This window comes from Pelobates fuscus, chromosome 6 (assembly GCF_036172605.1).
Source record: "Pelobates fuscus isolate aPelFus1 chromosome 6, aPelFus1.pri, whole genome shotgun sequence".
In the NCBI taxonomy this organism is placed as follows: domain Eukaryota; kingdom Metazoa; phylum Chordata; class Amphibia; order Anura; family Pelobatidae; genus Pelobates; species Pelobates fuscus.
Genome location: NC_086322.1, coordinates 153,362,368 through 153,389,611, shown reverse-complemented (window position 1 = coordinate 153,389,611; position 27,244 = coordinate 153,362,368). Strand labels below are relative to the sequence as shown.

The following is a 27,244-nucleotide window of genomic DNA, read 5'->3' as shown; positions in this document are numbered from 1 at the left end:
CGGCGTGGGAAAAAAGGTGAGTAAAAACACCTTTCCCATGTGATTGGAGAGGGGCAGATCACCTAAACAGACACACTCACTGACAGACAGGCAGACACACACACACTCACCGACAGACAGACAAACACATTCAGTCCCTGATTTGTCGAGCCCTGCAGTAACCCATATTTAAAACTATAGCTATACAATCAAGAAATAAATTAAATGATTACATCCATAAAATAAGATTTTCCCATGCCAATGAAATATTATCTAGCATTCTTTAGAAATCTGTGGTAAACTGTGTACTGGTTTTAAATGCACATTTAAAGGGACAGTCTAAGCATCAACATATGTTCATATTAAAAGGGTGACAAGAAACCAAAAATAAAACAGTGGCTCAATAAAACACTGTTTTAGTCAGAATAACTCTTACTAGCATATCCTCCCCTCCACCCAAAGAAAGGAAAAAAAAAAAAAAAGAGTGGGCACACTTTATATCCTGTGCTGAGGCCAAGTCTTCCCTGTGGCTCTGTCTTCTGAAGAAGTAATTCTCTCTCACTGCAGAGTGAGGGACATCCCAGAGGATGGTCTGAGTATAGGCTGTGCCAACAGCATGCCATGTTTATGGACTCCAAATATGCACAGATTTAACATTAGCCAAACCCAAGGGTTAGCAACTGACAGGCTAATGACGCTGATGGGGGTGGAGGAGTTACAAAAGGAAAAGCAGCACAGATTCCAGGCACCATAACCACTTCAAATCAGCTTGGAGCAACCTTTTATTGTACTGATTTTTGGGCCCTGATGCTGCCTTGTAGTCTTGGAGCCAAAGTAAAAGGTAATAATGAATTAAATGCTATCTAAAATAGCTAACGAACCTATTTGATTAAATTTGTTAAGGAAGTCATATTATATAACATGATGTGTATCACTTTAAGCATCTAGAGCTTGCGCAGATATAACTAGATACAGATGGTACTGCCCTAATGTCTATGCAGTGAATGAGCATATGTGCAGCTGCATCAAGATTCATTTGTTGAGGGGAAAAAAAATAAAAAAAATAAAATAAAACAAAAGCGATTGAAACTGCCAAGCGTTAAACTATGTATCCCACAAGCCACCGCCTTGCCTGGAGCATCTATTTTATTTTTGCTTGTGACTATATATGTGGGCATTACACTCACTAGATGTGTCATTAGGAATTTATAAAATAACTTTAATGACTCCTTTTATTCCCAGTCCAGACATGTTGAAATGTGTGTGTATATACCAATACATTTATTATAAATACACACATGCATTATTCAGGATGTTAATTACCTAACAAACTTGCTGACTACAGTTGTAGCTCTGTCTCCTAAAATGTAAAACGCTATCTTGCTCTATAGCAATTCCACATATTATCAAACAATTACACAAATGATAGAATGTAGCTGGCATTAATCCTTGCTGTTTTCATTGTGCCAAAAAAGAGAGAGGACAGGTTAAAGACTATACGTAGGATTAAAATAGCAGAGCACAGCAGGAAAGGACATGTTGGCAATCTCCTGTCTAAACCTTCTGAGATGATGCAAGAAGCGGTTTGTGAAGTTAAAAGGTGCATTACATTTAGCTTTGGATGACTCGTATGGTGCTCTACACACCTTGGCTAATCCAAACACAGACACCCTGAGAAAAGCAGGTGCCAATAAGAGATTAACTACACATTATATAAACCAAATTAACATCAAGAAACTAAAGCTAGGATTATATACATTCACTCTAAAGAGAATTTATGTTGACCACACGTGCCAAAAATCACAGACCGTCACAGATAGTTAAGAGACATAGCACTTCGCTTTTGCTTGTAATGTTTAACGCTTAAAGGCAATATAATAAAAAATGAAGAAATCTAAAGAATATAAAAAAAAAAAAAAAAAAAAAAAAAAATTAGTTCCATAACGTATGATTTATGGTGCCCCTATATATATATATATATATTTTTTTTTTATTTAAAGGACCACTCTAGGCACCCAGACCACTTCAGCTTAATGAAGTGGTCTGGGTGCCAGGTCCAGCTAGGGTTAACTAATTGTTTTATAAACATAGCAGTTTCAGAGAAACTGCTATGTTTATCAATTAGTTAAGCCTTCCCCCTAATCCTCTAGTGGCTGTCTCACTGACAGCCGCTAGAGGCGCTTGCGTAATTCTCACTGTGAAAATCACAGTGAGAGCACGCAAGCGTCCATAGGAAAGCATTATGAATGCTTTCCTATGTGACCGGCTGAATGCGCGCGCAGCTCTTGCCGCGCGTGCGCATTCAGCCGACGGGGAGGAACGGAGGCGGAGAGGAGGAGGAGAGCTCCCCGCCCAGCGCTGGAAAAAGGTAAGTTTTTACCCCTTTCCCCTTTCCAGAGCCGGGCGGGAGTGGGTCCCTGAGGGTGGGGGCACCCTCAGGGCACTCTAGTGCAAGGAAAACGAGTATGCTTTCCTGGCACTAGAGTGGTCCTTTAAACACCCACCCCCCTCAACATCTGAGGAAAGAGATTTAGGGGTAAGTATTTCAGATGACTGAGAGGTATTAGCAGTAGAAATAGGGAAGTGCTCATGCCATTGTACAGAACACTGGTGAGACCTCACTTGGAGTATTGTACGCAGTACTGGAGACCGTATCTTCAGAAGGATATTGATACTTGAGAGAGAATTCAGAGAAGGGCCACTAAATCAATGGTCAATGGATTATAGGATAAACTTACAAGGAAAGATGAAAAGACACTATAGTAATGTAATGTAGTTGTTCTGGTGAGTACAGGGCCGGTGCAAGGATTTCTGCCGCCCTAAGCAAAATAAAAATCCCCCCCCGCCCCCATGTGACATCACAATGCCCCACCCATATGATCCACCGCCAGTGCTGCACACAGTGTGTGTTTACATTAAAAAGCCTACAGAGACAGGCTATAGACACCAGAACCACTACATTAAGCTGCAGTTGTTCTGGGGACTACAGTGTCCCTATAATGTGAGGTAAATTAAAGACTAGTGCCACAAATAATAAACTAGATTGACTACTTACAACCAGATAAGGATGATGATGGGCTCTGGCTGCAGTCTGGCTCCACTGGTCTGGTGTAGAACAGGCTCTCTGGTGGCTGTTTGTAACTGTTATCACAAAATTCAATGTTCTGGGAGAACGTGAAGCAGCTCAATTTTTTGGCTCCTTGCACAGCTCAAGGTCTGGGCCCCCAGGGCTTGATGGGGAGTGTGCCCATAAGTCCACCTACATCTTCCACCCATGAGTTCACTCACAGGAAGTGGAGTGTGTAGGGGATGTGTTACGTGTTAGTGTAGAGGATCTAAAGCGTGTGCTTATGGAATGTCGTGTATAGGGATACCAGTTTGTGTAGGCGATGCAGTGTGTTTGTGTGTGTTTCTGATTTTATTTAAGGGATGCATTGTGTGAATCTGTGTTTGTGTGTTTCTGTGTGTGTCTGATAGGGCTGCAGAGTGTGTGTCTGATAGGGCTGCAGAGTGTGTGTCTGTAAGGGCTGCAGAGTGTGTGTCTGTAAGGGCTGCAGAGTGTGTGTCTGTAAGGGCTGCAGAGTGTGTGTCTGTAAGGGATGCAGTGTGTGTGTCTGTAAGGGATGCAGTGTGTGTGTGTGTGTAAGGGATGCAGTGTGTGTGTGTGTAAGGGATGCAGTGTGTGTGTCAGTAAGGGGTGCATTGATTGTGTGTAAGGGGTGCATTGATTGTGTGTAAGGGGTGCATTGATTGTGTGTAAGGGGTGCATTGATTGTGTGTAAGGGGTGCATTGAGTGTGTGTAAGGGGTGCATTGAGTGTGTGTAAGAGATGCATTGTGTTTCAGTGTTTCTGTGTGTGTGTAAGGGAAGCATGGTGTGTTTCTGTGTATGTGTGCAAGCAGTGTATGTGTAGTGTGAAATAGAGAGTTTGTGGGATAGGATAGGGGCTGAGTCCTACCAGCCCTTTTTGCTTCTCTTTCCCTCCTTCCTCAGCCTCTCTCCTCTCCTGTCCCTTAGTGATCTCCCCTGCCCCACTGTCCCTTAGTGAGTTCCCTTGTCCCTTAGTGATCTCCCTGTCCACTTTCCCTTAGTGCTCTCCCCTCCTGTCCCTTACTGCTGTATCATGCCCCACTGTTCCTTAGAGCTCTCCCATCCCTTAGAACTCTCCCCTGTCCGTTATTGGTCTCTTCTCCCCACCCTGTCCCTTATTGGTCTCTCCTCTCTCATGCGCCGCCCCCCCCCCCACGTGCTCTGCCCTCTGTCCCTTACTGCTGTATCCTGCCCCACATTGCTCTGCCCCAATCCCTTAGAGCTCACCCTCCTCCCTCCCTCTCCTGTCTCTCTCTCTTCCCCCCTCCCCCACCTCTAGTGTAGCGTGGTCGAGCTCCGTCCGGTCCACGAGCTTCTGTTTCTGTGAGCACTTCCTGTCAGTCCAGCCCAGCACAGGAGACGGGTGCTCCTGTACCACGGACTGGAGCAGAGCACAGCCACGCTACACAGAGGGACTGACAGGAGGGAGCACTTTGTGCTTCCTTCCTGCCGATCCCTCTTTTCTTGTGCGCCCTAATGGACACGCCAGTCCGGGCAGAGCTGCAGCCACCTGAGGAGCTCCACAGAGCGCTCAGGCAGCTGCAGCATGAGGGGCCGGTGCTCCTGGCGACGCCCCTTCCTAAGGGGCGCCCTAGGCGACTGCCTATGTCGCCTATAGGAAGCTCTGGCCCTGGGTGAGTATAATCATTATATGGAGTCATTTTTATGCAAACACTGCCTTTTCAGAGAAAGGCAGTGTTTACATTGCCCCTAGGAACACCTCCAAGTGGCCACTCCTCAGATGGCCACTGGAGGTGCTTCCTGGCTCAGGCTCTGCATGGGGACGCTGAATTTTCCTCATAGAGATGCACTGATTCAATGCATCTCTATGAGGAGGTGTTGATTGGCCAAAATGGTGTTTGGCCCCGCCACCTTGCTGCTTTTAGCCAATCCGTTGCTTTCCCAATGGAAAAGCATTGGATTGGGTAGAAATCGGAAATTCTGATGATGTCCAAGGGGGCGGGGCTAGCGCCGGCGGATTTGCGTGTCGCTTGAAATAAAGTGAGTTTTCTTAACTTTTAAGGGGGCTAAGGGTGGGCAAGCCATATAAACGGTGGCTTTAGCACTAGAGGGTCAGAAATACATGTTTGTGTTCCTGACCCTATAGTGTCCCTTTGACATTTATAGCTTGGGGGAAAGACGAGACAGGGGGATATGATAGAAACATTTAAATACATAAAGGGAATCAATACAGTAAAGGAGGAGACTATATTTAAAAGAAGAAAAACTACCACAACAAGATGACAGTCTTAAACTAGAGGGGCAAAAGGTTTAAAAATAATATTAGGAAGTACTACTTTACAGAGAAGGTAGTGGATGCATGGAATAGCCTTCCAGCTGCAGTGGTAGAGGTTTAACCATGCGTGGGATAGGCATAAGGCTATCCTAACTATAAGATAAGGCCAGGGACTAATGAAAGAATTCAGAAAATTGGGCAGACTGGATGGGCTGAATGGTTCTTCTGCCGTCACATTCTATGTTTCTACACTGAACAAAATTATAAATGCAACATTGTTTTTGCCCCCATTTTTCATGAGCTGAACTCAAAGATCTAAGACTTTTTCTATGTACACAAGAGGCCTATTTCTCTCAAATATGGTTCACAATCTGTATGAATCTGTGTTAGTGAGCACTTCTCCTTTGCCAGATAATCCATCCACCTCACAGGTGTGGCATATCAAGATGCTGATTAGGTAGCATGATTATTGCACAGGTGTGCTTTAGGCTGGCCACAATAAAAGGCCACTCTAAAATGTGCAGTTTTACTGTATTGGCAGAGTCCGAAAACCAGTCAGTATCTGGTGTGACCACCATTTGCCTCACATAGTGCAACACATCACCTTCACATAGAGTTGATCAGGTAGTTGATTGTGGCCTGTGGAATGTTGGTCCACTCCTCTTCAGTGGCTGTGGGAAGTTGCTGGATACTGGCAGGACGTGGAACATGCCGTCATAAACGCTGATCCAGAGCATCCCAAACATGCTCAATGGGTGTCATGTCCGGTGAGTATGCTGGCCATGCAAGAACTGGGATGTTTTCAGCTTCCAGGAATTGTGTACAGATCCTTGCAACATGGGGCCGTGCATTACCATGCTGCAACATGAGGTGATGGTCGTTGATGAATGGCACAACAATGGGCCTCAGGATCTCGTCACAGTATCTCTGTGCATTCAAAATGCCATCAATAAAATGCACCCGTGTTCGTTGTCCATAACATCCGCCTGCCCATACGATAACCCCACCGCCACCATGGGCCGCTCGATCCACAACGTTGACATCAGCAAACCGCTCACCAACACGACGCCATACACGCTATCTGCCCTGTACAGTGTAAACCGGAATTCATCTGTGAAGAGAACACCTCTCCAAAGTGCCAGACGCCATCAAATGTTAGCATTTGCCAACTCAAGTCGATTACGAGGGCAAACTGCAGTCAGGTCAAGACCCCGATTAGGACGACGAGCATGCCGATGACCTTCCCTGAAATGGTTTCTGACAGTTCATGCAGAAATTATTTGGTTATGCAAACCAATTGTTGCAGCAGCTGTCCGGGTGGCTGGTCTCAGACGATCTTGGAGGTGAAGATGCTGGATGTGGAGATCCTGGGCTGGTGTGGTTACACGTGGTCTGCGGTTGTGAGGCCGGTTGGATGTACTGCCAAATTCTTTGAAACACCTTTGGAGATGGCTTATGGTAGAGAAATGAACATTTAATTCACGGGCAGTTAATTGCAAGCTCCCTCAAAACGTGAGACATCTGTGGCATTGTGCTGTCTAATCAGCATCTTGATATGCCACACTTGTGAGGTGGATGGATTATTTCGGCAAAAGAGAAGTGCTCACTGACACAAATTTAGACAGATTTGTGAATATTTGAGAGAAATAGGCCTTTTGTGTACATAAAAAGTCTTAGATATTTGGGTTTAACTCATGAAAAATGGGGGCAAAAACAAGTGTTGCATTTATAATTTTGTTCACTGTATATATGTACACACAATATATATATATAGAAAAAATGGAAAAAATGGAAAAAAGGTGCACTCACAGGTCTTCATCCAAGTGGTATTTTTATTCTTAGTTCTAGTTTACAAGTGTAATAAAATAAATCAACGTTTCGACCCCATGTCGGGTCTTTTTCAAGATCGCTGTATATATATATATATATATATATATATATATATATATATATATATATATATATATATATATATATATACAAATATTTACAAATTCTGGCACTCTTCCCATAAATAAGCACTTAGAATAATTCAGACCAAGGTGCTTCACAGTGCTGAATATATAAAAATCGAAAAAATGAGAGCACTCACTGGTTTTGCAAAAAGCTGTGTATTCAAGTTCTAGGCAAACGAATCAACGTTTCGACCGTCAAGCGGTCTTTATCAAGATGCCAAATCATTACAAACATAGACAATATATAGCAAGTGTACAGATAAACTTACCCTATCACCGTGTAAAACCCATTACCTCGACCTGCCCCTTTGACCGGCGCCAAAAATCGCGTCCTGACGTACGTGATGACGTCATGTCATGTGATCGTGGTACTACCAATTGCTTAGTTACGGACACACCATGTGACCTACAATCATGTGATCGCAACCAGAGACAGTTGCTAAGAAACGTCTAAATAACATGGACTATAGTGCACAGAAATCGGAGAGAAAGAGAAATAAAAATAAAAATAAAAACATGCATGGAGGATACACATATTGTTCGAGTAGCTGGATTGAATGCTCTAATGTGAATGGGAACCTCACCTGTGGGCATCTAAATGGCAATGTTGAAGAAACAAGAAGAGAGCTAAAAGATGTACTAGAATGTGAAAAACATGTGAATGTAGCAACTAACTAACTAAATGAAATTAGACATACAAATAAAAATAAATAAAAATAAAAATAAAAATAAAAATACAAATAAAAATACATAAGCGTGAAAGTGAACATGAGAATAAAAATACAAATAAAAATAAAGATAAAAATAAAAATAATAATAATAATAATAATAATAAAAATAAATATAAATAATAAAAATAAAAATAAAAATAAAAATAAAAAATAAAAAAATATAAAAATAAACATGAAAACTAAATCAATCAATAAATAAATAAATAAACAAATAAAAAAATAATAAATATGAAGAATCAAAATATGAAAAATAAAAATAAAAATAAAAATAAAAATAAAAATAAAAATAAACATAAAAAGGAAAATAAATATATATAAATAAAAATAATAATAAAAATAAAAATAAATAAAAATAATAATAATAATAATAATAATAGTAATGAAAGTAATAATAATAAATATCAAAATAATAAATATAAAAATACAAATAAAAATAAAAATAAACATCAAAATAAACATAAAAATTAAAATGAAAATACAAATAAAAATAAATATAAATATACAAATAAATATAAAAATAAAAATAAAGTGATGTGAATGAAGCAACCTGATAATAATACTACTAGTGTAATGGTATCTCAAATTATGTGAACAGCTAACTGTGTGTGAATGAGGACTGAGTGAATAATATATTAATCAGAGTCATCTGATATGTGATGTTATTGGAACCAAAACTGCCCCTGTACTGTGACTGTGTAAAATTGAGAGTATGTGAATCGATCTATGAGATGAGACCCTGTCACAGGCATGGTGACCAAAAAAAGTGAACCAAGAAGTGCAAAGCTGGTGAAATTTAAATAAAGTGCGGAGAGCACCTCCTAAAAGAAACTAAACATGCCATAGGAGCCAACACCATACTGCTGTCCTAACTTATAAATTGACAATCCAATTTACAATATTGCAAAAAGAGCCTATCTGAAAAAAAGAGGAAAATTATATATGCTTGGGAATCGAATAAGATACTACTAATAAATCATCTTTTTGTTGGACTTCCAAGAGAATTAAGGAACAAAAATTGCATGTAACCCCAAAAATATTCCAACTAAGAATAGGGCTGTAAATTTGCAGGGGACCCTGAAAAAATGTAGATATATCTTAACGAGTGTTTAAAAAACAACTGAAGCTGTTGTATTCATTCAGTCCCTTGGGTTGAACCGTGTCAAGGTAATGAATCCAAAATGTCTCTCTTTGAAGAAGAATTTTTGATCTGTCGCCACCTCTACCCAAAGGAGGAATGTGATCAATGATGGTGAATTTGAGAGTTGGTAAATGATGTTGCAATTCAAGGAAGTGTTTCGCCACCGGTTTATCTGTTTTGCCGTCTCGGAATGCCGTCATAATCCCCGATCTATGGCCTCTAATACGATCTCGAACTGTCATGTCTGTCTTGCCCACATAATATTTGCCACAAGGGCAGGAGATTAGGTAAACCACATGATCACTTAAGCAGGTCAAACGGTGTTTAATTTGTATCCGTCTGCCTGTATGTGGATGTGCAAATGACGATCCTGTGAGCATGTGGCCGCAGGTAACACAACCTAAACATTTAAAGCAACCTTTCTTTGTATTCTCCTTATGAGAGCTATAGCGACTGGGTATGTCAGTTCGAACTAAAATGTCTTTTAAGTTTTTGTTGCGTGCAAATGCAATGCGTGGTTGTTGTGTGAAGATGGGATTCAACGTTCTGTCCGAGGATAGAATGTCCCATCTTTTTTTAATTCTTTGTGAGAATCGTTGGCCTTCAGAATGAAACAGTAACGGAATCGTAATCCTTGAAACAGTGTTCTGTTGTTTAATTTCTCTTCCTTCAAAGATTTTTTTAGCCTTTATAAGGCAATTTTGTAGGACTTTTCTTTTATATCCCCGTTCCAAAAAGGAATTGGTCATATCCTGAAGTTGAGTGTTGCAAGTGGTTTCTTCTGAGTTGTTTCTCAACACTCTAATAAATTGCGAGATAGGCAAGGAATTTTTTAAGGCGTTGGGATGGGAACTATTTGCATGCAATAAAGTATTGCGATCCGATGGTTTTCTGTATAACCGATGTGCTACACCTTGATCCTTTCGATACACTTCAACATCCAGAAATTGAATCTTTTCATTGTCACATGTGAGAGTAAGTTTAATTGGTGAATCGAGAGTATTAAGTTCCGCCACCATGGTTTCCAGCTCATTTACCGTGCCTTTCCATAATATGAAAATATCATCCACGAATCTGTGGTATTGTATCAATTTCTCCTGATACTTAGAGATTATATGTGTATTTTCATATGCGTACATGAAGCTGTTGGCGTATGTTGGCGCTATTGCTGATCCCATTGCTGTGCCGGTTTCCTGGATATAAAAATTCTTTTCAAAACGAAAATAATTATTCGACAGTGTAAGAAATAAACCTTCAAGAAGAAATTCAATCGGAGGTCCTTCATAAACTTCAGATCTTGTCAGGAGAGTGCGCATTGCTTCAATGCCCATTGTGTGTGGAATCACAGTGTACAAATTCTTAACATCTGCCGTTGCAAAAATGTACTGAGACTCTGTAAATTTACAATTTTTAATTTTGTTAAGAAAATCTTGTGTGTCCTTTAAGCATGTTGATAATTGTGCCACTGTGGGTTTGCAAAAGAAATCTACAAACTTCGCTACTGGCTCCAATATTCCTCCCCGGGCGGATACTATGGGTCTACCCGGTGGTTTTTGTGGGTCTTTGTGTACCTTCGGTAAGGTGTATAGAATCGGGATTTTCGGATGTTTGTTTAATAAAAATTCTGCCGTGTGTTGGTCGATCCAATTTGCTGAAACACCCAGCTGAATCCAATTCTGTATTTTGGTGCTGATTTTATCTGTAGGGTCAAAGGTTAATTTTTTATAGGTTTTACTGTCAGACAGCTGTGTCAGAATTTCTGTTCTATAATCGGTGTAATCTTGTAGGACGATGGCTCCCCCTTTATCTGCGGATCGAATCACTAGTGTATCATCCTCCTTCAGATCTTTTAGTGCGATCCTTTCAGTACGAGTCAAGTTGTCTGGCCTGTCTACTTGTTGAGACATCATTTTGTTCATATCCGTTTTAAGGACAGTTGAAAAAGTTTTAATAGACTGATGAGTGTTCTTGGGTTCCCATGTGCTTTTTAATTTAAATTGAGAACCTGTTCTTGGTGTTAGCGTGTTTTGTAAGGCTTGTATATTTAATGTTCTGTTGATCTTGAATAATTCAATGTCCATCTTGAACTGCTCTGGTTTGGAGGTGGGAACAAAAGAAAGTCCCTTAGATAATATGTTGATATGGGCAGAGTTTAGGATTTTGGATGATAAATTGAATATAGGATTCATTTCCTCTTGATCGGTGGTTTTGACCTTGTGTTTATGATTCGTTTGCCTAGAACTTGAATACACAGCTTTTTGCAAAACCAGTGAGTGCTCTCATTTTTTCGATTTTTATATATTCAGCACTGTGAAGCACCTTGGTCTGAATTATTCTAAGTGCTTATTTATGGGAAGAGTGCCAGAATTTGTAAATATTTGTATATATAGTGTGTAGTGCCACACTGTCTGTTGCACCTCCAGAGTATTTCATTGTTATTTTTATTTTTATTTTTTTGACTTTTTGGCATTGTTTTGATAAACTTGCACCTATCAAGTGCAACCTTTTTTGTATCAAGCATTAACATGGAGGATTTTCTTTTGAGGGCTGGAGCCCTATCTGACACAGCTGAGGTAATACAAATCTCAGCACAAGAGGCAGAAAACATTTTATGGCCTAATACCACAGCTGATCTGGTTCATACAGACTCCATCAAAGACTTATATAATGATCTAATAAAACTAAAAAGACGGGAAGTGGACTTAGATCTACATGGAATATTTATTTCAGACTATTATCGTGCGAAAAGAATTCCAAGAGGCTTTAGGGTAAGGAACTCACCTACCATTGGGAGACAAAATCCAGAATTTTGTAAAAAATGGATAGGGATTGCCAACAAGTGCTCACTTGATTGGATGATTATAGTGGTGGATGAGGTTAAAAACGAGCTAGTATTCACGAAGGATTCAATTAACAAATTTGAGATGTCTCACGTAACCATGTTAAACGCAGCTTCTTCCACTCAATATTTGGTAAAACTACAAGATGAAATCATGAGATATAGGAATGAACTCATAAGATTCAAGAAACAGAAGCTAGAAAAAGTTAATTTTGATTATACACACCATCAGGTGTATCATTGGATTACGGGGGAAAGACGCAGACCGCCATTCCAAAGGAACAGACAGCGAGTCCGCAAACCACAGTTTGTTTCCATTGAAACCAGCTCAGCAGAATCTACTTCTGAAACAGAAACCAGGTCTGACTCAAGCCAAAGAGGCTCGACACGAGCAACACATCAATCACACCCTTCGCCTTTTTTAGAGATGGCCCAACACACCAACGATCCTCCAGGCAAATCCACACGTCCAGGAAGAGGTTCAAAAGATGGAGACCCATTAGAAGAGGACAAAAGAACAGGGTATATAAACACAAGGTCAAAACCACCGATCAAGAGGAAATGAATCCTATATTCAATTTATCATCCAAAATCCTAAACTCTGCCCATATCAACATATTATCTAAGGGACTTTCTTTTGTTCCCACCTCCAAACCAGAGCAGTTCAAGATGGACATTGAATTATTCAAGATCAACAGAACATTAAATATACAAGCCTTACAAAACACGCTAACACCAAGAACAGGTTCTCAATTTAAATTAAAAAGCACATGGGAACCCAAGAACACTCATCAGTCTATTAAAACTTTTTCAACTGTCCTTAAAACGGATATGAACAAAATGATGTCTCAACAAGTAGACAGGCCAGACAACTTGACTCGTACTGAAAGGATCGCACTAAAAGATCTGAAGGAGGATGATACACTAGTGATTCGATCCGCAGATAAAGGGGGAGCCATCGTCCTACAAGATTACACCGATTATAGAACAGAAATTCTGACACAGCTGTCTGACAGTAAAACCTATAAAAAATTAACCTTTGACCCTACAGATAAAATCAGCACCAAAATACAGAATTGGATTCAGCTGGGTGTTTCAGCAAATTGGATCGACCAACACACGGCAGAATTTTTATTAAACAAACATCCGAAAATCCCGATTCTATACACCTTACCGAAGGTACACAAAGACCCACAAAAACCACCGGGTAGACCCATAGTATCCGCCCGGGGAGGAATATTGGAGCCAGTAGCGAAGTTTGTAGATTTCTTTTGCAAACCCACAGTGGCACAATTATCAACATGCTTAAAGGACACACAAGATTTTCTTAACAAAATTAAAAATTGTAAATTTACAGAGTCTCAGTACATTTTTGCAACGGCAGATGTTAAGAATTTGTACACTGTGATTCCACACACAATGGGCATTGAAGCAATGCGCACTCTCCTGACAAGATCTGAAGTTTATGAAGGACCTCCGATTGAATTTCTTCTTGAAGGTTTATTTCTTACACTGTCGAATAATTATTTTCGTTTTGAAAAGAATTTTTATATCCAGGAAACCGGCACAGCAATGGGATCAGCAATAGCGCCAACATACGCCAACAGCTTCATGTACGCATATGAAAATACACATATAATCTCTAAGTATCAGGAGAAATTGATACAATACCACAGATTCGTGGATGATATTTTCATATTATGGAAAGGCACGGTAAATGAGCTGGAAACCATGGTGGCGGAACTTAATACTCTCGATTCACCAATTAAACTTACTCTCACATGTGACAATGAAAAGATTCAATTTCTGGATGTTGAAGTGTATCGAAAGGATCAAGGTGTAGCACATCGGTTATACAGAAAACCATCGGATCGCAATACTTTATTGCATGCAAATAGTTCCCATCCCAACGCCTTAAAAAATTCCTTGCCTATCTCGCAATTTATTAGAGTGTTGAGAAACAACTCAGAAGAAACCACTTGCAACACTCAACTTCAGGATATGACCAATTCCTTTTTGGAACGGGGATATAAAAGAAAAGTCCTACAAAATTGCCTTATAAAGGCTAAAAAAATCTTTGAAGGAAGAGAAATTAAACAACAGAACACTGTTTCAAGGATTACGATTCCGTTACTGTTTCATTCTGAAGGCCAACGATTCTCACAAAGAATTAAAAAAAGATGGGACATTCTATCCTCGGACAGAACGTTGAATCCCATCTTCACACAACAACCACGCATTGCATTTGCACGCAACAAAAACTTAAAAGACATTTTAGTTCGAACTGACATACCCAGTCGCTATAGCTCTCATAAGGAGAATACAAAGAAAGGTTGCTTTAAATGTTTAGGTTGTGTTACCTGCGGCCACATGCTCACAGGATCGTCATTTGCACATCCACATACAGGCAGACGGATACAAATTAAACACCGTTTGACCTGCTTAAGTGATCATGTGGTTTACCTAATCTCCTGCCCTTGTGGCAAATATTATGTGGGCAAGACAGACATGACAGTTCGAGATCGTATTAGAGGCCATAGATCGGGGATTATGACGGCATTCCGAGACGGCAAAACAGATAAACCGGTGGCGAAACACTTCCTTGAATTGCAACATCATTTACCAACTCTCAAATTCACCATCATTGATCACATTCCTCCTTTGGGTAGAGGTGGCGACAGATCAAAAATTCTTCTTCAAAGAGAGACATTTTGGATTCATTACCTTGACACGGTTCAACCCAAGGGACTGAATGAATACAACAGCTTCAGTTGTTTTTTAAACACTCGTTAAGATATATCTACATTTTTTCAGGGTCCCCTGCAAATTTACAGCCCTATTCTTAGTTGGAATATTTTTGGGGTTACATGCAATTTTTGTTCCTTAATTCTCTTGGAAGTCCAACAAAAAGATGATTTATTAGTAGTATCTTATTCGATTCCCAAGCATATATAATTTTCCTCTTTTTTTCAGATAGGCTCTTTTTGCAATATTGTAAATTGGATTGTCAATTTATAAGTTAGGACAGCAGTATGGTGTTGGCTCCTATGGCATGTTTAGTTTCTTTTAGGAGGTGCTCTCCGCACTTTATTTAAATTTCACCAGCTTTGCACTTCTTGGTTCACTTTTTTTGGTCACCATGCCTGTGACAGGGTCTCATCTCATAGATCGATTCACATACTCTCAATTTTACACAGTCACAGTACAGGGGCAGTTTTGGTTCCAATAACATCACATATCAGATGACTCTGATTAATATATTATTCACTCAGTCCTCATTCACACACAGTTAGCTGTTCACATAATTTGAGATACCATTACACTAGTAGTATTATTATCAGGTTGCTTCATTCACATCACTTTATTTTTATTTTTATATTTATTTGTATATTTATATTTATTTTTATTTGTATTTTCATTTTTATTTTTATGTTTATTTTTATGTTTATTTTTATTTTTATTTGTATTTTTATATTTATTATTTTGATATTTATTATTATTACTTTCATTACTATTATTATTATTATTATTATTATTTTTATTTATTTTTATTTTTATTATTATTTTTATTTATATATATTTATTTTCCTTTTTATGTTTATTTTTATTTTTATTTTTATTTTTATTTTTATTTTTATTTTTCATATTTTGATTCTTCATATTTATTATTTTTTTATTTGTTTATTTATTTATTTATTGATTGATTTATTTTTCATGTTTATTTTTATATTTTTTTATTTTTTATTTATTTTTATTTTTATTTTTATTTTTATTTTTATTATTTATATTTATTTTTATTATTATTATTATTATTATTATTATTATTTTTATCTTTATTTTTATTTGTATTTTTATTCTCATGTTCACTTTCACGCTTATGTATTTTTATTTTTATTTGTATTTTTATTTTTATTTTTATTTATTTTTATTTGTATGTCTAATTTCATTTAGTTAGTTAGTTGCTACATTCACATGTTTTTCACATTCTAGTACATCTTTTAGCTCTCTTCTTGTTTCTTCAACATTGCCATTTAGATGCCCACAGGTGAGGTTCCCATTCACATTAGAGCATTCAATCCAGCTACTCGAACAATATGTGTATCCTCCATGCATGTTTTTATTTTTATTTTTATTTCTCTTTCTCTCCGATTTCTGTGCACTATAGTCCATGTTATTTAGACGTTTCTTAGCAACTGTCTCTGGTTGCGATCACATGATTGTAGGTCACATGGTGTGTCCGTAACTAAGCAATTGGTAGTACCACGATCACATGACATGACGTCATCACGTACGTCAGGACGCGATTTTTGGCGCCGGTCAAAGGGGCAGGTCGAGGTAATGGGTTTTACACGGTGATAGGGTAAGTTTATCTGTACACTTGCTATATATTGTCTATGTTTGTAATGATTTGGCATCTTGATAAAGACCGCTTGACGGTCGAAACGTTGATTCGTTTGCCTAGAACTTGAATACACAGCTTTTTGCAAAACCAGTGAGTGCTCTCATTTTTTCGATTTTATATATATATATATATATATATATATATATATATATATATATATATATACATATACAGACACACACACACACACACACGTTTTGGGTAGGATGCGACAAGCTTTGTCAAGTTTGACGGGGACCGCTTGTGCACAGCCATTTTCAGATATCTCCAGAGATGTTCAATTGGGATCAAAGTCCAGGCTCTGGCTAGGCCAGGCAACAACATTCCCAGAGTTGTCCCAAACCACTTACGGTTATAAACCTATTGGAAGATGAAACTTTGGCCCAGTCTGAGGTCCTCAGTGTTGGACCAGGTTGTTATGAAAGGACCATTAAAGACACCCACTTAATATCACGAGCATTGGCCCTGTAGTATTAACCCTGCAATGTAAAAAGTTGTAGTTCTGTAGACACAGCAATGTTTACATTGCAGGGTTTAACACAGCTCTAGTAGTGGTCTTCCAGACACATCCACAGGAACAAAAGATTAAAAATCGTGGTCAAGGGGGGGGGCGTGGCCTGGATGCCGGACGAGATGGCGGCGTAAACCGAGTGCTCCCTCCAGGCTCAACACTAATACCCGCCTAACCTGCTTCAAACAGCGCGAACATGGGGAAAACGCACAAACCACAACAGGGTGCCTCGACTACCAGCACCCCAAGGGGGTCCCAGCCAGCGGGCATGCGCCAATACCTCACTGCCCAGGCCGACCAATCCTCACAGGCCTCGAGTGACACAGAAGCCTCGGGCCTAGCATGCCCGTCCTCACCGCAGGAAGACCGCCCCGAAAAGGTACCGCACAGACCCAATCCGCCCCAAGCCCAGCCGTACTGGGTATCAATAATTAGTAACTTGAATGAGGGCTTCTCGTTTGCCCCCTTTATATGAAGTTTAGATATGAAGACAACCTGCAATGCCCTCTTTACCTCTGGAACCCCTCGGATACATTTTCTCCTCTACTATATAGCCAGCCATGCTCTAATATTTCATGTTTTACCACTCTTTTTTGTCGTCTTTTATATTTATTACTTTATGCAGTGAATTTATTTTGATATTATTTCGAATTTTTTCTCCCTCTCCCTCATTACTTACTCCTCCGAAGGCTGTATGAGTATTATTATCTCTACCTGCTGGATGATACTTGCTGTTTGACTCAGCATATTACTATAGATACAGTGTGGTAATATAGTGCCCAAATGGCTAACTATTCAGATATAGTGTCCAAGTGGCTAATTATTTAGCTACTTGGACTTTGTATACCACTATTGATATAGTGTTGCGTGTCAACACTCAGAATTGGTTTACACATATCTTTTAAAAAAGAGCGCCGACACTCTGTTGCTGTGTACGCGCTTATTATATTCCCGGCAGAACAGAGAGTGAGACTATGAGAAAACAAAGTTTCTCACGCATGCGCCGATATCTCGGAGCATGCGCATTAATTCCTCCTCCCTGCGAGGATCTTATTGGCCAGTGCGGTATTGACGGATGGGCTTGTACGAGGTGCCTCACGCATGCGCCGACATCCTGGAACATGCGCACGAACCTTCCCTCTGTGTGGGGATCCTATTGGCCAGTACGGACCGAGGATGGCGCGAAACTATCAAGTGGGCGGTGCATATGAGGTACTTAATAGGAGTGGGGGGGGGACGGGACCGTTTGCTTTGGTCTGTCTGTCCCTTGAGAAAGGCGGCTTTACCGCTGAAACGCGCGTCAGGCTTTTACCGACTTTTTTAGAACCTTAGCGGACTCTTATGACAGTAATTTCTGTGCTTTTATGCGACTTTTGGCCGGCCGGCCATTCTTTCAGACAGGAGGGTTAGGAGGAACAGGAGGATTCTCTGGGTTATATGTGTAGGGTACTGTGAAGCTATTTTCTCTCCTACACTCCCCCTTTTTTTCTACTATATGAACTCCTCTCTATCCTTTCGATTTCTGGTCTCCTGCTTTAAGCACATATACTGCTCTTTGTAGGTTTAATGATAATCTGTATGGCACAATATATAGTGTAACTAGTATCTTTTTTCATTAACAACTCTTCCATGAGTTACATTGCTACATTTATATGGATACTAAACACTGTAATTAGTTGCCTGCAGTAATCTCATACCTTCTTTTTTATGAGTCTTCAGATTTTTAATTAATTGTTTTTTCAAAATAAAGTTTATTTATTGTTTTTTGATACACTTTTAGACGCCCATACTGGGGTGGTTTATGAGGGGTATCAGTCCAATTTTTGGAGTGATCCTGCCTCTTTTTTCTTTCAATCAATAATTAGTAACTTACCCACTAAAGCTGACCTAAAGGAGGCGAATGCGGCCTTACATAAATCCATTACAGGGGAACTCCACGCCCTAAGGGAGGACATGCAGGGGATCCAGCACAAACTGGCCCAGCTAGAGGCAGATTGTGACCACGTGGTGTCGGCACAGAGCGCGACCACGAGCACCATTCAAAAACAAGAAGTCCAACTTCGCCAAATGGCCCTCCATGTGGAGGACTTAGATAACAGAGGGAGAAGGCAGAACATAAGAATAAGGGGCCTACCCGAGGAACTGAACCAGACCACCCCTATACGTGGCATCCTGACGGAGATATTTAATGCCCTCCTGCAGAGGCCAAACACGGCACCCATCGAATTTGTTAGGGCACACAGACCCCTCCGGCCCAGGGTGGCACCAGACCCCCCCCCTAGAGACATTGTATGCTGTCTGCAACACTTTCAAGTGAAAGAAGACATCCTGAAAAGCGCTAGAGATAAGAAGCAAGTCTTCCACAATGGCACTGAAATACAATTATACCCAGACCTCTCACCGGCAACACTGGCATACCGACGGGCCATGCGCCCACTTACATGAGTGCTGCAGTCCAACCGGATTAGAGATCGGTGGAGTTTCCCCACAGGAATACAAGTCACCACACCTAACGGCCCCTTCACGTTGAGGAACGAGGGAGACCTGGGTGACCTCGTAAAGGATTTACAACTGCCCCCACTGCAAATGACGTGGCCGGACCCGATGGCTTTCTACACCTTCGCACCAGAGGCACAACGCCCGGCGCAGCAACCCACCAGACCCAGGAGAACAAGGCAACAGACCACTCGCCCCTCGGGCGCCAACATGTAAGAGGCCGTACACTACCCACCACCCCGGGAACCCACGTGGCGCCAGTTGCTGACTAGATTGAAGCCACTTGCTCCCGACCCAAGAGACTAGAGACACTGTACCCATCTGAACCGCAAGTGTACAGCCCACTGGGCGATACCCACTGGGGCCCCATATTGCCACAGAGGGACAGCGACACTGGGGGGAAAGTTCCACGAAACAAGAGCAGGGGGCCGGCGGGAACCGGAACGGAGGCCCGTGCCCACTGAGTCCTCCGATTTGCCAGACTGCTTTTGGATTACGGGCGATGGGCAAGGGGCGGGCGACTGGGGAAAAGGGAGCACACACACTCAGGCCTTCACACCTATGGCAAGGGCAGATGGGGGGTGGCTCCCGCCCCGGCTGGGCCCGGTCGCCGGAACCCACCTGCCTTGTGACGAACCTCGGGGAGCAGGCGGTGGGTGCCGCCGGTGGGGCACACCTGGGGGGAGGCCCGGGTACACAAGCGGGAGAGGGGGAGGAAACTACAGACAGGACAAACAGCCCGGTAACACGGTCTGAGCAGCTACCCACTATCAGAAGCTGGGGGGGGGGGGGACAAGGACACATGGAGGATCGATGAACCAGAAACACCCTCAGAGCATAGTTATAGTGATTAAGCTAGAGACCCAAAAGCCCACCGCTGATCCTGGAAACCAACCAGCCGCACCTTAAACCCAACCGTGAGCACACGCGAGCCCTTAGAGGGAAAACACACACAACACTGAGAAACAAGGTTCAGAACGACACACACTAGTTAGCCTGGCCAGTGGGAACCTGGGGATCAAAGGGTGGTGGACAAAATGTGTATAGCCTTGGACTGTTATAGAATCGTTAGAACTTGTTTTCACCTGTTGTGATAAGTAACCGAATGTTATTGTTTATTACTTGCAACACAGCCGCAAGCAGAAACGCAACACACTAAGACGAACACCCATGCAGGCCATAGGCCAACGCACCCCAAGGCGGGGAAAACGGACACACTCATACTGAGTTAATGCGGAAGAGCCATATAGGGTTGTCACGGGACCTGACACGCCACTAGGACACCGAGCCAGACAACCGGACGCCCAACCGACGCCCTACAGGGAGGCGCCACCCAGAAGGCGAGCCATCCACGTACACTTCTGGAGGTGACGTGGATTGGAGCTCCCCGACGCCTATACCTAGTTGTCACGAGAACGTGACGGACACCATGGCACAGACAGATAAGACCCAGAACTCGCACCCCAGACGACAGGAGACGGAGGCCCGCCCGAACCCCCTTCCTTTCCCGACTAACCTCTCCCCACCCCAACAACCTACGCTGCACACCTACCCCAACCCTCTTGACTGCACCAACCCCTATAGGGGATCTCTGAGCCCCGAACGGAAGATCACACAGATAACCATGAACCCCCAATTAATCAGACGCACAACCCCAGTTACAGACAAGACAACCAAACCCATCACTTCATTCTGTCCCCTAGTGGGACGAGTGTCTAAGGGGCAAGAACTGAACCATAGAGGGGAAGAATGGGACAGGTGATCCAGATACTAAGTCTTACTTCTTTCTAATTACTGTAGCACACGGACCACACTCAACTTACCTCAACAATTTACGCACTACTCTATACTCTTACATACTGAAGGAAATTGGTACTGGGGTCGTCCTCAATTATATCACGCTCCAAAGCGGGTATTGTCAGAAATGCATAAGAACTGATACAAGGGACCTGCGAGTCCGACAACAGTGTGGGCCTGCGAGCCCGATCAGATGATGATACCTTACTTTTAAATGTAACTCAATCTGGAGACCTGCGAGTCTCAATGCTCTCTACGACGGAACGATGAAAATAATAAAAATGATATTCACAAAAAAAAAAATCGTGGTCAAGTGGCAAATAACACACGCTGCCTGTGCATTAGTCTCTAATGCTTCCCTATGAGGCGCACTGGATTGGCCATTGGCGAGAAAGCCAGATAATATTGCAGGAGACCCAGGCAGCAGCACCAAAAGAGGTCTGCAGGTTTGTATTCTCAACTTTATAGTGTTCCTTTGAGGTTCTCTCTGTATTTTGCATGTACAGCTTCCCTCAACCCAGACCAGTTTCCAAGTCTCTGCCACTGAAAAACACCCGCAGAGCATGGTGCTACCACCATCATGCTTTACTGCTGGCATGATGTGCTGCAGGTGATGATGGTGCCTGCTTTCCTCTAGACATGACACTTTGCTTTGAGACCAAAACATTAAATATTTGTTTCATTAGACAAGAGAATCTTGTTTCTCAAAGTCAGAGTCCTTAGGCGCTTTTTTGGAAATTCCAAGTGGGCTTTCATGTCTCTTACTGGGAGAAGAGGCTTCCATTTGGAAAGTCTGCTATAAAGACCAAATCATGCCCATAAACTGAATTTTCCACACGTGCACTCCAATCAAAGTGTACAATTATCTTGCATAATCCAAAGAACGGGTTGCATCTCAGCTAAATTTGAATTGTCATGTCAAAGGGTCTGAATACTTCAATCATTTTTTTCTTTGAATACTGTTAATATAAACAACTGTAGCATAATACAGCAAAAAACATGACAAAAAATGAAGGGATTTAAATATATATATATATATTTTTTTATATATATACTATAATCTGAACTGCTACTTTGGATATCTACAAAGCACATCTCTCGCCCTACCATCCCAACCCTAAAAAACAAACAAACAAAAAAACGTACCTGGCAACAGGTTCAGGGACAGACTCAGGATTCACTGGCACTTGCACACCTTTCTCCCAGTCTTGGCGCCATTGGTCAGCCAAGATATAATAGTCTTCCGGGTTCAACTGGTGTGAATCATGCAACTTCATGGCAGTGATCAGATCTGTGCGAAACACCTGCAAGGGAACAGATTAAAATTAATAAAATATTCCATCAACGTTGCTAACTGCAACAAGATGGTATCTTTTTTAAGTTTTTGCGTACTGTTCCCAACATAAAAGTCATCTTTACTGATGATGTGTGTCCAGTGAGATGCTTTGCACAGTATTGGGACACATGGCATATGAGAAGCCATTGAAACCAATCCCTCTCTGACAGCCAGGAGGTGTAAAATAAATAAATATATAAATAAATTAAAATAAATTTCAGACTCTGCCAGGAAATACACCAAATGGATGCTTCTCACTGAGAAGCCTCTGTGCTGGAGCTGCAAGTGAATGTGCACGTGATCACGGCTTCCATTTTATTAAAGACAGGAGGCTTCATATTTGCTTATCTTTCTTTACTGTAACTCCAAGCAGCAAAGAAACAGTTTACAATCAGTGTAAAAAAGTTTTACCCATCAGCATGCATCACAGTAATATAAACTGCCATCAGGCTCCTCACAATTCCTCTTTCTTTGCTGCTTAGCCTCCCAGGTGAGTCTATTCTAATTATATCCCTATTAATGCTCAATTTAGCCGACTTATCACTTTAATATCATTTGAATATATATTTCATATATTTTCTGTTTCTTTAATTTTATTTATGTGCAATATATGCTCCTTTTATTAACAACTGTTAGGTGGGCCGACATTCTAGTCAGCCTACAACTTCAGATTACTTCATATTTCTTTCACTAAGTATATTGTGCTCTCTCAGTTTAAATCTAGAGCACTGACAGTTTTGCCGCGGCTCCCGGCATCTTGCCGGTCCGTTCAGCCGCTCAGTTCTCTATACACAATCTGTGTTTCCCTGGCATCTCCATAGAGACGCGCAGGGCCGGACTGGGGATACAAAGCAGCCGTGGAAAAAAAAAAATCTATGCCAGCCCCATAAGTCACTGCACCACGTATTGTCTCATGTAATACGTACGGCTATGTGTTGCCACCATAGATGATTGAGTAATATAAACACATTTTATATATATAAACCAATCTCGCCACTGTGCATTGAAGGAGCCTGGTTGCCTGCCTGCTGCCTTCTGACTATGGACCGGCATTTAAATACTTTATTTTCCTATGCAGAAAGGGCTATTCATGTATTTCTGCTCTGGCGTTCCGTAGATTCTCAGATTTGCTGAATGAACTCATTTAACCCAGATAGCTATGCAATAGTTGAAAAAAGAGAGATAGTAGGCGCTCGCTATAGTGTTCAGGCAGCAGTATACAAAACAAGGATTCCCCAACCTTGTGAGTGAATAATAGAAAGAAGAAGGGCGTATACCGCGCCTATTTGTTTAAATAAAAATATACAGAAAATACATACATATGTTCTTGGATTTTCCAATGAATCGTGACCTCAAAAAGAAATTAAGACAAAAAATAATAGTGCAATACAGCAAATTTTATCTTAAAAATAAGTGATTAATAACTATGTACAGTCCACTCACATGGAGATGAGCTATAACAGAGCTCTACTGTGAAGCGCTTGGACGGTACAATCCCCGTCTTTGGATTAGTAGTAGTTGCCACAGATGTTCTCAATATGCCTTGTGCGTAGTTGGTATAAAAAACAGAAAGATAGCAGCAATATGGTGAAGTAAGTACCAATGGTGTAATAGATAATAAATGGTATTGTACTTACACTTTCCAGAGCATGTGACCTGCTCTGGTGTAAACAGATTGGGTGGTATAATCCCCACCAAGGATATACAGGATACCAGGAAATGAAAATAGTACGTCTAAAAAGTAACTTAAAAGTATACTTTAATATATATAAAAAAAACAATGATTGGTAAAATGTAAATATAAAATATAGTCCCACTTAACGCGTTTCGCCTAATAGGCTTCTTCAGGGACTATAATTTATATTTACATTTTACCAATCATTGTTTTGTTTATATATATTAAAGTATACTTTTAAGTTACTTTTTAGACGTACTATTTTCATTTCCTGGTATCCTGTATATCCTTGGTGGGGATTATACCACCCAAGCTGTTTACACCAGAGCAGGTCACATGCTCTGGAAAGTGTAAGTACAATACCATTTATTATCTATTACACCATTGGTACTTACTTCACCATATTGCTGCTATCTTTCTGTTTTTTATACCAACTACGCACAAGGCATATTGAGAACATCTGTGGCAACTACTACTAATCCAAAGACGGGGATTGTACCGTCCAAGCGCTTCACAGTAGAGCTCTGTTATAGCTCATCTCCATGTGAGTGGACTGTACATAGTTATTGATCACTTATTTTTAAGATAAAATTTGCTGTATTGCACTATTATTTTTTGTCTTAATTTCTTTTTGAGGTCACGATTCATTGGAAAATCCAAGAACATATGTATGTATTTTCTGTATATTTTTATTTAAACAAATAGGCGCGGTATACGCCCTTCTTCTTTCAGATAGCTATGCCATGGAGCCTATTCGTGTAATAAAAGACTTTGGCTCCATGGCAATTGAACTGTATGAGTATGGTCTGAGAGCCATTCAGTAATAATGTGCGCTCAGACCTAAGCTATCTGGGGATATGTTGCATGTCTGTATTTTATGTAATAAATGTGTATTTTATTGTATTTTACGGTCTTCTTACTGTCATGTGCTTAATGGAGTTTTGCCTCTGTCCTTGGAGATAATTGGATTACTTCCCAATTATCTCCAGGATAGAAAACTCTGTGGAACTGGTTTTGGGCAGAAAAGCCATGCTTCCTTTGGTCACAAAGGACTTCGATCTATCTTTTGAACCAATGGACCAATGTGGATGATTTTGACATATGTTTGTATTTGGAGTATGCCGATTCTGAAAATGTGAATGTGATGTATACTTTTAAAGTTATGAATAATGCTTGTGATAATTACATTACCCATTGTGTAAGGTAATTGCATCACAGGCAGAGGGGAGGGTTTTGTGTGGGAGTGTCTGAGTGTATTGTATGTGTTTATTGGTCGTTTTCCAAAACACTGTGGGTGGTACTAATGTGTATATAAGAACAATAAACCCACAGCTCTGTCTGTTCACTGCTTGACCCTCAACACAGAGCTTTGTCTCGTTCTTGTGGGGATTTACTGTATACTGTTCCAGTTTGACTGCTAGGAGTGTAAACCTATTTGTATGGTTTTTCCTATTCGGCTGTTTACAGCATTCATATGTTTGAGATCATTCATATGCTTCTCCGGTTCGGTGTATTGGTGTCTACAGTATCTCTGCCTGTGTCTCTGGAAGGGAATATCTACTAAACGTCGGTTTAACCCCTTTAATGCCTGGGGGTGCCGTTACATATATATATATATATATATATATATATATATATATATATATATATATATATATATTTTTTTTTTATGCGTTTATATATTATTCAATCATTAGATCAGGCATTCCAAATTAATTTTTCCCGTGGAACACGGACATAGTGTATCAACATTTCTGCAGGAGGATCTTCAGTGCTGCTGGCTGAAGTTGGTGTGCTGCTCAGTCCTCGCTGCTCCCTCTCCCCCTCCAGGCGGCGCGCTCTGTCTAGGAGGAAGTGCTGTTCCTTCCTCCCAGCATCCAATACTACACGGGTCCGGTCGCGGTTTTAAATGACCGCGGCGACTGACTGGACCCCTGTTTAGCGATACCCACCAGATGGCCCTAAATGCTTGGGGCACCCGACGTGCAAATCGCTGCGGAAGCCCAATTTTGTTCTTGCTGAACCCTAGGGTAATTGGGAAACGCTGCATTAGATGATTGAGTAATCTATAAACACATACACATAATATATATATATATATATATATATATATATACACACACACACATACACACAAAATACAGAATCCAGCGCTCTCGCTTATTCACTAAACAATGATTTCAAATCTTAGAGATTTTAATAGTTTTATTTAAAGACACCGCACCTAGGCAAAAAATAATGGGGGTTGTTACATTATATGATCATATATTGCATAAGCCTGCCACAACGTCAATGTACCCCATTGTTGGCAGGTCCTATAATAAACTACTACAATCTCTAAGATTTGAAATCATTGTTTAGTGAATCAGCGAGTGTGCTGGATTCTGTATTTTGGATATTTTGGCCCCAGCAGCACCCTATAATGTATGCATGTTCAGGTGAGTGCAGCCCTCTTGGATTTATTTATATATATTATGTGTTAAAGATTACTCAATCATCTGGGGTGGCAAAACATTCATACATATATGTCTTACATATTATTAATATATATTTATTTTTCTAATATGGTGGGTGTGAGGTGACTGTGAGGTGGGCTGTAAGGTGGGTAGGGGGGCTGTGAGGTGGGTAGGGGGCTGTGAGGTGGGTAGGGGGGCTGTAAGGTGGGCTGTGAGGTGGGTAAGGGACTGTGAGGTGGGTAAGGGGCCTGTAAGGTGGGTAGGGGGCCTGTAAAGTGGGTAGGGAGGCTGTGAGGTGGGTTAGGGGGCTTTGAGGTGGGTAGGGGGCTTTGAGGTGGGTAGGGGGCTTTGAGGTGGGTAGGGGGCCTGTAAGGTGGGCTGTGAGGTGGGTAGGGGAGCTGTGAGGTGGGTAGGGGAGCTGTGAGGTGGGTAGGGGGCCTGTAAGGTGGGTAGGGGGCCTGTAAGGTGGGTAGGGGGCCTGTAAGGCGGGTAGGGGGGCTGTAAGGTGGGTAGGGGGGCTGTAAGGTGGGTAGGGGGGCTGTAAGGTGGGTAGGGGGGCTGTAAGGTGGGTAGGGGGGCTGTAAGGTGGGTAAGGGGGACTGT

General features: G+C 41.2%; 1 protein-coding gene across 1 annotated transcript in view; it reads right to left on the bottom strand.

Moving 5' to 3' along the window:
- Positions 1-27,244, bottom strand: part of JADE1 (jade family PHD finger 1) — a 120,410-nt gene that overhangs the window by 38,464 nt on the left and 54,702 nt on the right. Inside the window, exon 4 of the mRNA XM_063458430.1 lies at positions 22,321-22,478. Within this exon, the coding sequence (XP_063314500.1) occupies positions 22,321-22,478 (158 nt within the window). The remainder of the gene's footprint in view (positions 1-22,320; positions 22,479-27,244) is intronic.